This window comes from Myotis brandtii, unplaced genomic scaffold, assembly GCF_000412655.1.
Source record: "Myotis brandtii unplaced genomic scaffold, ASM41265v1 scaffold352, whole genome shotgun sequence".
NCBI classification, from domain to species: domain Eukaryota; kingdom Metazoa; phylum Chordata; class Mammalia; order Chiroptera; family Vespertilionidae; genus Myotis; species Myotis brandtii.
Window position 1 is genome coordinate 867189 of NW_005363542.1, and position 10449 is coordinate 877637.

A 10449-nucleotide genomic window follows, 5' to 3' on the forward strand; every position below is an offset into this window, starting at 1 on the left:
TAGAAGTGTAACTTGGTTGGGATGGGGGACCACAGCCAAAACTCAACTGTGTCAGGGGCCCAACCATGAGGCCAAAGGCCCACACGGAGTCATGTCTGCCCCGTTTCCAACAAGGCAATTCTCACTGGGCATGGGCTGGGCTGGGGGCTTCAGAACTACCCAGCCGTCAGTGGGAGTCTGAGCGAAGGAGTGGGTCATGCAAGAAATCCTTACCATTTTTTGAGGACAAGGACCTATGTTCCAGAGTATCAAGCTGGCAGAAAGGAATCGCAGCCAGCTGACAGGTGCAGGCGGCCCGACCTCAGGGAGCAGTGTCAGAGGCTTTAGGGGAAACGCTGTCCCCGCGGCTCCCCTGCATGCGGGACTTCGGGGCGCCTGATAGCCTCCAGAGTGAGCCACTTTAGCCTCGGGCCAAGAAGAGCTGCAACTTTTAAACCCTGAGGCCATACGGCTCCTTGCGGGCCCTCTCAGATGCCCAGGGTAGACCTGAGAGCAGCTATTCTTCCTTATGTCAGCATCGCCAGAAGGGCTTGCTAAGACATTGCCAGCCCCACCCCCTGGGTTTCTGATTCAGTGGATCTGGGGCAGAAGCCTAGAATTTACTTTTCTAACAAGTTCCCAGTTGCTACTGTTGCTGGTTTGGGGGCCACACTTTGAGAACCACTGGCTCAGGGCAAGGGGTGTCAGGGAAAGGTTCGGAAAAAAACAAAAACAAAAAACACCACCCAGGGCGAGGACAGGGAGGAAGTCCAGAGAGGAAAGGGCCTCTGGGTGCCCTCCATGTAGACGGCAAATGGCTGGATAGGAAAAGCAAAGACTGTTTTGCACTGACTCGTGGTCTCGATGCCTTTGAATGTATCAGTGACCAATTGGTGGTAATTTTCTTTTTTCTAATCCCTCTATAGGTACAGGTATGGCTAAGGGATAATGTAAATACATACTAAAAAGATGGGAGCCATGTAGAAAAAGGCAGAAACAGAGATTCAACTCTCCTAGTAGAGAATGGGGGTTAACTTTGGTTTCTTTCCATGCTATTTCTCAGATACTTGTCAGAAAAAGCAAGAGGTGTGCTGAACTCACTGTGGTCCCTGGAAGAAGATCAATTGTATTTCTGAACCCGGGCGCACTGGCAGGTGGGAGCGAAGAACCACTTAGGAGCAACAAGCACTGCAGGAAGGCTCTGTTCTGGCCATGTATGCCCACGCACATAAGGAGGAAGGAACCGCTCTTACATTCACGCGGGTGCGAGGCAGTTACGTCGTGTTTCATGTCTTACCACCGGGAAAGGGGAGAAACCCGGAAGAGAAGACAGCACAGAGGCTTAACGGGTTCTGAGGTTAGAAACGTAAGTCTCATTTGACACCCAGCTCCTATCTTCAGGAACATTTGGACTTGCCAGGAAATTCACCTCTGAATGAACAGGGAGCTTTAACTTAATTCTGGGAAATTAAAAACGAGGGAAAGAGGAATGAATGAAACCCACGCTGGCTGGACCCGGGGCTTTGTTTGAAGGACAATCTGTGGATGCTCGTTCGCTCCTGGGATCCAGAGCTGCTTCACGAACACATCGACCTCCCCGCCTTTTTCCTGGGAGGACCTTCAGGAACGTGAAGATGGCCCTGCACTCCCAGGAAAAAGTCAAGACGCTTGCGGCCAAAGAAACTGTAAACACCACAAAATGGGGGTCTGGGTTTGTGCCAGGAATCACGTACAAGACAGTCGTCTACAAGAGCCAGAGAATGCTTCTGCAAGAGCAAAAAATGCTTCCTATGTTAATTTCAACAGATGACCACCGGAATGAAAACACAACATTTAAAACGGTCTCACTGAACGTTGGGACCTCTGGATGGGATGCAGCCCTCACTTTGGGAAAATAAAATTTCCTGTCTCATCTCTGAATGAACTGGGCCACTCACAGCTTCAGATAGTTTCCAGTGCAACCATCCACTCCCTGCACTGCATAAGCCACTTCAAGGGAAATCAAAGCCACTGGGCATAAGGTATGCCATCATTTTACTCACAAACAGGAAGGAAAATGTTCACTAGAAACTTGATTTTGGAGACGTTCAAATGTGAAAAGCAAAAGAGAAAGGCCCTGTGTCTTGGCCTGGGTGGGAACTCCCTGGCACGGGGCGCTGACTGAGAACTGGGGGCGCTGAGAAGGGGGTGATCTGCTGTCCAGCCCCGGGCGGGTTGGTAGCCCTGCTCCTTCGCAGCCGTGGGACACGGGCAAACACCTTCCCCTCAGTGAGCCGCAACCTGTATCTAATATTAACATTGCCTGCTTCTCACTACGTTGCTGGGAGAATCAAACACAAAAATGCTTCTTATGTTAATTTCAACAGATGACCACTGGAATGAAAACATAACATTTAAAATGGTCTCATTGAACACGGGGACCTCTGGATGGGATGGCAGCCCTCATTTTGGGAAAATATCATTTCCTGTCTCATCCCTGAATGAACTGGGCCACTCACAGCTTCAAACAGTTTCCAGTGCAACCATCCACTCCCTGCACTGCATAAGCCACTTGAAGGGAAATCAAAGCCACTGGGCATAAGGTATGCCATCATTTTACTCACAAACAGGAAGGAAAATGTTCACTAGAAACTTGATTTTGGAGACGTTCAAATGTGAAAAGCAAAAGAGAAAGGCCCTGTGTCTTGGCCTGGGTGGGAACTCCCTGGCACGGGGCGCTGACTGAGAACTGGGGGCGCTGAGAAGGGGGTGATCTGCTGTCCAGCCCCGGGCGGGTTGGTAGCCCTGCTCCTTCATAGCCGTGGGACACGGGCAAACCCCTTCCCCTCGGTGAGCCGCAACCTGTATCTAATATTAACGTTGCCTGCTTCTCACTACGTTGCTGGGAGAATCAAACATGATCCTGTTACAGTTTTTACCATGTGCCCAACACTTATTAGCTGCCTATTCCTGCTGCTACTATGAATCTGGCAAGAGCAAGATCCTGAGTTTAACAAATATTAAATGGCTTCTAGAATGTGAATGAGTTCCCCTAGTCTCCGTTGCCAAACCTTGAGACACTGTGTGAAATAAGGCCTGACGACTTTGCTGCCTCAGGTGCGGTGGCTCTAGAAACAAAATGAAATCATTGTCTAAAATGGAGTCAAAACATCTTCTCAAACGGAAGAATCACTGGAGCCCCAAGCAGTGGATGACTGGAACACAATGGGTGATAGTTTGCATATGCTTTGCATGGCATTTGCATGCCACCAGTTCCTTTGTGCTGGAAGTGGAAACCCGCCCACCATCTGGTTCTTTCCTAGGCCCTTAGGGTCCCTTAGGTGTAGAGTTGGCTGCCTCTGCCTGGGAAAAATGAAGCAATTGGTGTGCATTAAGTGGTTGTGGCACGTGCCTCCAGGGCGGGTTATCTCGCTGTGGGGAGAAGGGCAAGTCTGTCCCAGGCTGCGGACCAGTCCCCTGGCACCACTGTGGACCATCCTGCCCTGAGGATGGTCGCTGATGCGAACACCAGTAACCCACAAGCATCGCCAGGCTTCACCTGAACACAACCCCCAGCACGACTGCACCTGCTGGTGAATCAGAGGAACCACAGCTAAGTGGCTGGGAAAACAGTTCCTGACCACCGGTCGCTTCCGTATCAAACCAGTGCTCCGCTCTTTTCCAGAGTGTGAGTAATCATGGGGTAGCGGACCTACGGCAAAGGTTTGCGTTCACTTTCAAAGTTGTCAGGATTTAAGGTAAACATGCAGCAGCCAATACCTGGCAATAAAGAACAAAAATCAGCACTGAGTTCATGAGGACCCTGGTGCAGAATCCTCTGTCAGCTTTACTGCTGTTTCTTGGGATTAACTGAGTATTTTTGAGCCCTCAATTCATGGCTACTTGTCCATAAGTGATAACGGACCTATGTTTACCAGCACATAGGCCCAAAGTTACGAAACTGCTGTTTCTTGGGATTAACTGAATATTTTTGTAAACTCAAATACCTATAATGTAGTATTGGTATGTAAACTGGACAGTGATTCTATATAAGAGGATATGAAATACCTATTGTTCATATAAGAGCTGAAAATAGCACCCTAATGAGTAAGTGTCCTCTGAGTTACCCTTTGGGTGGTGCATACAAAGGCCAGCTCACAGTTCTCCGAGGCTCCCACATGACATGTGACCCACAAGTGAACAGCAAACCCAACCAATCAGCCATAAAAACCCAAATTCATATCCGGATACTGGGGCCAGGAGACGACAAACATAATTAAGCTTATTAGGTTTTAGAGATGCTATTTTGTCATAGGATAATTTTATCTTTGGGTGCTTTACAGCTTTAATAAGGATAAAAGGCTTTTAAAATGACTGGAAATAACATGTGAAAGAGTATGCTTTTGCAGACACTTAGAAACACGGGAGCCTCAGTTACACTAAAATTTCAAAAAGTGACTCTAAGAAAGTTAAAATAACCAAATGAACCACCTTAAGAGACCACTTTTCTGTCCAAAAGTGTCACTTCTCATAGGATAGTCATGACAATGCCAGAAATTTTAGAGATTTAGTACAATGCCTACCACCTTTTTTTATACATGAGGAAGTCAAGATCTGATTTAGAAATTGGCACTTATTTAAAAAAAGGCAGAGTCCAGAAGATGAACACTCGGGACTGGCAGGCAGTGGACTGGGGACGAGGATCAGAGGCCTGGCTGGTGGGGACTCAGTTAAAGAGCTTAGAGCTTTGAAGAAAACCACGTTCCAAAACGAGGAAAATGTGTTAAGGAGAAGCTGCGTCTCTAAAAAGAATAACCAAACATAAGGATATTCTGGGGCAGAGTTGGGTGACCTTCTGGGTCTGGGGTCACCTGGGATGAGGGGTGGGCCTGTCCCCAGGAAGCAGGGCCCTGCACCACCTCAGTCCCTGAAAGGGCCAGGAAAGCAAACTCATTTCAAAGGACAGGGAACCAGACATATGACAGAAGGGGCATATGAATCACCGATTCAGTGCTACTCGGAACAGGAGGGCATCGCCTCTGTATCTGCTCATCTGTCTCCCAAAAAGCTCAAGATCCGGACAGAACAAGAGGCCCAGAAGCTGGCTCCTCAGGGTGTGTCTTACAGGCCCCTGAAGACGGAGAGTTCCTGTCCTTAAGGGAAAAGGAGCGGTGGACGTGCTGGTTATCCTCTGCCCGCCCCCACCCCGGGATGCAGTCTTGGCCTGTGCCTGTGCCTGTGCCTGTGTCCTGGCTCAACCACCTCTGTGACCTGCATTCCCTGGGCCCCTTGTCACCTGTGCTCATCCAATGGGAAGCCTGGCAAGGGATGGGGGATGGGAAGAGAGCTGGCAGAGTATTTCTTCCCATCTCTCCTGCAGCCCCTGCCCAGGGCCCTCACCTGCGGCCCCAGCCTCCTGGCTCTGCAGCAGCATTTGCTCCCTGGTCCCTGCAGGCTTGGCAGGGGCAAGGGGGTGTGGGGGGGATATAAATGCCTTCTTGGGCCTCCCCGCTCCTGGCTGGCTCCCTTTCATTTCTTCATTCCATGGACCCTGACTCTAATTTGGAGTCTCTCTTTTGCCAGGACCCTGAAGCGACACCAGGGAATGGAGACCATGGGATAAACGTGTACAACATTTTATGTTGAAACTGAGATACCTTACAGAGTAGAACGGAAATCCACATATGTACTTTAAACATAAACAGACCTTCAAAAACATCAGCTTCCAACCCCAAATACTGCTGCCCTGGCAGTTCACTCTCCTTTGGCCTCCAAGATCTTTAGCGGCAAAACTGGGAATGGATGCTCTACCAGGGGGAATGGAGCCTCCCTCAGACTCCACCTGCATTATAAGTGGAAGTACAATCAGGAGCCACACAGCGGCATTTCATTTCAGTCAACGACGGAACACAGATGTGAGGTGGTCTACAAGCTCATACTGTACAGCCTTGTGTGTAGTAGGCTATACCATCCAGGTGTGTGCTGGAACACTCTGAGATGCTCACACAACAATGAAGTCACCCAACAACACATTTCTCAGAATGTCTTCCTGTTGTGAAGCAACGCATGACTGTAAAGTTAGGGGAATTCCTTGGTTGCCTGAGGGAGCTGGTCTTCCAGGCCACAGAGCAGCAGCCACAACCTGATGGAGACAGGGGACGAGGGAGGGCCAGGGGGGGGAGGGAGAGGAGGAAAATAACTCGAGCAGGGTCAGAGCACACAGGAAGGAGGAGGAGGGTCAGGAATGGGAGCATCCTAAGATCTTGGCCTGTGTAGGAAGTCACTCCTCTGAGAACAATGTGGTTGGAGTCCAGCACTTCGATTCCTTTCAGAATAAAGAGTCAGTCCTTAGCAAAAGTCCTGCTATAAGGCCAACATCCTTTGTTACTAAATGGGCAGAGAATTATGCAATATTAGAACACTTTTCACAGTCTATAATTTAAAAATTCCCCACACCTAAAATGAAGACACATTGGTTATCTATATATATAAAAGCCTAAGTGACCGATCGACCATTCGACTGGTAGCTATGACACGCACTGACCACCAGGGGCAGACACTCCGACGGGTAGGTTAGCTTGCTGCTGGGGTCAGGCAAATTGGGACTGGGCGAGCCGGGCTGGACCCCCCCTGGAGCCCTCCTGCGGTTCCTCCTCAGCCCCGATCGTGCACCGATGGGGTCCCTCAGCCTGGACTGTGCCCTCTTGCAATCTGGGACCCCTCTGGGGATGTCTACAGGCCAGGCCAGGCCGAGGAACCCCACCGGTGCATGAATCTGTGCACCAGGCCTCTAGTTTAAAATAAAAGTGAAACACAAGTTGATCTTACTCCTAATAATGCTGGATAGATAATCGTTAACCATAACCCCTTGGACTTACAGTAGAACCTGGAAGAGAAGAGAAGGCAGCCACTAAGGGCATGTGCATAAAAGGAAAAACTGCTGGGCTTCTGGGAGGGGACAGTCACTGAGCAGAAGTGGAACCAGCTGGGAGTCCTCCTGTGTCCCCTCCAAACACCCACTTCATTCAATTCCTTTCCTTCCTCCTCATCACTCTCATATATGATGCCTCTGCTAAGCTTTTATTAAAAACCAGGCTCTGAAGTCAAGATCTGTGTGGATACTACGAGTTTACATTAAGGTATATATGTGAACTGCTACTATGGACAAGATGCCTTTACCTTTCAATACCAGCCTGATGATTCTTCTTAAATGCATTTGTATTCAGATGGAGAAGACTTCTCTTCATCAATACCTAATTCCAAGTGGAATTATCTCATTTCTCATCATTTTTTTTCAAAGATAAAAATTATCAAAAGGCAATAGACACCAGTAAGAACCAGGAGGTTAGTTTGCTTACCTGCTGTCCCCAGCATTTGCCACATACAGCTTCCCAAGGAGGCAAATGACAATGAGGGCTGTGCAGCCACCAGATATGTTATATGAACTCCTTTCTCGTTCTATCTGCAGGTCCTGGGGAAGAAAACGAAGTTAGTGTTGGATTGCACAGGAACGCGTACCAAAGGCTTTCCTAGCATCGCTCCCTAAGGGTCTGAATGTGCTTCAAAGAGACAAGAGAATCCTCGGCACTTGCTTTTCGGCCCCCTAATGAGCATTTCTGGAGAGGACACTGGCATGAAACTGTGGCCCGCCAGACCATCTGCGGACCAGAGGCAGGAAGCAGGGGGTGACAAACAGACATAACCAGGCAAAAATGAGAAGAATAAAACCAACTGTAGTCAATAAATATCACAGTTTATGGAAAATGCAGGCTTTGTACGGGCTGTCTGAACTGCCATGTGGAAAAGACAATAGAAAGGCTGACGAGGCCATGTACTTGGTCCTGGTCAATGATTTTAACCCCAAAGTCTCCAATCAATAGTTTCTTTGACAGCTAGGAGAGAGAGGTGACTTGAAGGACAGTGCCCTCTGTTCACTGCAGACAGGAGTCAACCTCCTGTCTTACTGATCAAAGATATAAAAGCTCCTGTACTTGGGTCTGACGTCCTCTTCCCACTGATTCACAAGAGTGACGCACACGCATAGTAACAGTCAACTTTCATCCTCAATGTCAGCTAGCGGGCGAAGCACTTTACATATAGAGTCTCATCTCGTCCTCACGACCACAGTAGTAGCCTCACTGTCCAGAGGCAGAGAAATGCGGTAACCTGCCCCTGTTTACCTGGCTGGAGTTTGGATTCCAATTCAGTTCTCTTCCTCCAAAGCCTATGTTATTACTTGCCACCTAATGAGGCGTCCCTAAGAAAGTTAAAAATAGACCAACACTTCCACTGACAGATGTGCATCACCCTCAAGACAGATCGTTGTGAAATTCTACTGACAGAAGTAAGGGCTGCGTTACCTCAGAAAATGGGAGTTTAATTAGGAAAAGAACCGAATGCTAGCTAAAATATCCCAGTGGTAATCCGCTGGTGGGGCAGAGGGAGGGAGAATGCGGTTGGGTGGTAAGTCGAGAAGAGGAAGAAACGGTGCCCAGGCTGACGGTGAGGGTGCCACTGGCAGACCGAGGGCCAGGGCACTTCAGTGATTCCTGGTAGCTCGGTGGCTTTGGCCAGCTCCTCGTACAAAGGGAGAGAGAATTCAGTAACCCAGCATTTATCAGCAATGGCTTTACTCCAGGGGCCAGACGTGGGGATACAAAGCTAGACAAACACCAATGGGAAACTGGAGACAAAAGAGCCTGAGTTGAGGCTACAGAATAGGAACAGGGTTTTGGTCAAAAAGTAAGGAGAGAAAAAAAAGTACAAAGACAGGAGCTGGGAGAAACCAACTTACTGGGAATGAAGTGGGAAAGGGGAAAGGCAGTGGGAGGGCTGAGTAGGCCGGGGGTTGGGGAGGGGGTGGGGAAAGAGTGTGTGTGGGGTAGTTCAGAAGCAGGTGAAGGAAAACTCCAGCAAGGGAGTGAGTGAACAACAGCATCGAAGCTGCGCCAGGCTCCTCCATCGGGCACGTGTGGCCGACTCTTCTGCTTGTCTTCCCACAGGACTTTCAGGAGCAAGAGGTTCCTGGCCAAGAAAACAAGGCAGAATCGGCCCATTCCCCCTTGGATATGGGCGGAAACCGGGAATACAATCAGGCTCAACTCCAAGAGGAGACATTGAGAGGAACCAGGCCGGGTCTGCCAGGCGTCGCCCAGGAGAGGCGCTCACACCCAGCTGCACCCAGGATGCCTGTGGCTAACCGCGTCCCTGAAAAGCTAGATCACCACTGTCGGGGAACTGGGTGTTTTCATTGGGAAATTATCGGAAGAATGATTTTTCTCTTTGTTGACATTTTTCTGCACTAGTAGGCGGGGTCAGTAATACACAATGTGAGACCTTTTTTTTAAAAAAAAGAAGCTACACAAGGGTCAAGCATGAGGACTACCTTCAGAGACTTTACTTAAACTGTATAAATCAGCTTTCTTAAGGGACTGTTGTGAGGATCACATTAGACGGTGTGTGTGAGGGGCTTAGCAGGCCATCTAGATCAGGGGTGGGCAAACTTTTTGACTCGAGGGCCACAATGGGTTCTTAAACTGGACCGGAGGGCCGGAACAAAAGCATGGATGGAGTGTTTGTGTGAACTAATATAAATTCAAAGTAAACATCATTACATAAAAGGGTACGGTCTTTTTTTTTTTTAGTTTTATTCATTTCAAACGGGCCGGATCCGGCCCGCGGGCCGTAGTTTGCCCACGGCTGATCTAGATCCTTCCCACAGCCTGGAACTCCGTGACTGACAGCACTGTTACACCCTCAACACCTACACTGGGCCAGGTTAAAGGCAGCTTAGGAAATGTCTACTAAGTGGGCAAATAAAGTCACACAACTAAAAATGCCTGGGTTTCCAAAGGCTCTCCCACCGTCTCATCTCTGCTATAACATGAGAAATGTGTTCACGATTCACAAAAGAAAAGCTTACAATGCAAATAACTGCTCACTCAGGTAAGTAAGGAGGAGCCCACACTTCAGTTAGCGAAGTCCCGTGACCAGAACGACTGACCGAATGTCCTCAGAGCCTCACAGGGAGGGCTGGAGGGAGAAGGGAAGGAGGGGCCTGGCTGGCCACCGGGAGGGGCTGTCAAACAGAAGTGAGAGAGAAGAGAAAGCAAGCATCCAGCTGGCAGAAGTTTTGTCTGTTTAACCTCCAAACTATGCATAAACAGAACCAAAATCTTGCCCACAAAGGCGTTTGTGGGTGGATTTATTCATTTTTTCACATTTAAATAAATAGTATCAAGTTGATATTATGATAGATATGTATTTCATCAAATTATCATATAAATTGGTATGTGAAGTCCACACCCAATTATTACTGCTTTTTATATACTGGAAGGAACTGCTCTAGCTCAGAAACCATCCTTTCACATCCAGAATCAATATTTGTGTAAATACTTCAAGTCTGGATGAAAGGCAATTTTTATGAAAACCCCCTGGGCACTCCCTGCTTGCATGGACTGGGGTATGAACGGCTCTTGACAGACTTACATC

The 10449-nt window shown here is 48.6% G+C and overlaps 1 protein-coding gene across 1 annotated transcript in view; it reads right to left on the bottom strand.

Moving 5' to 3' along the window:
* PPM1H (protein phosphatase, Mg2+/Mn2+ dependent, 1H) overlaps positions 1-10449 on the bottom strand; it is a 241360-nt gene that overhangs the window by 113667 nt on the left and 117244 nt on the right. Inside the window, exon 5 of the mRNA XM_005871690.2 lies at positions 7317-7429. Coding sequence (XP_005871752.1) covers positions 7317-7429 — 113 coding nt within the window. The remainder of the gene's footprint in view (positions 1-7316; positions 7430-10449) is intronic.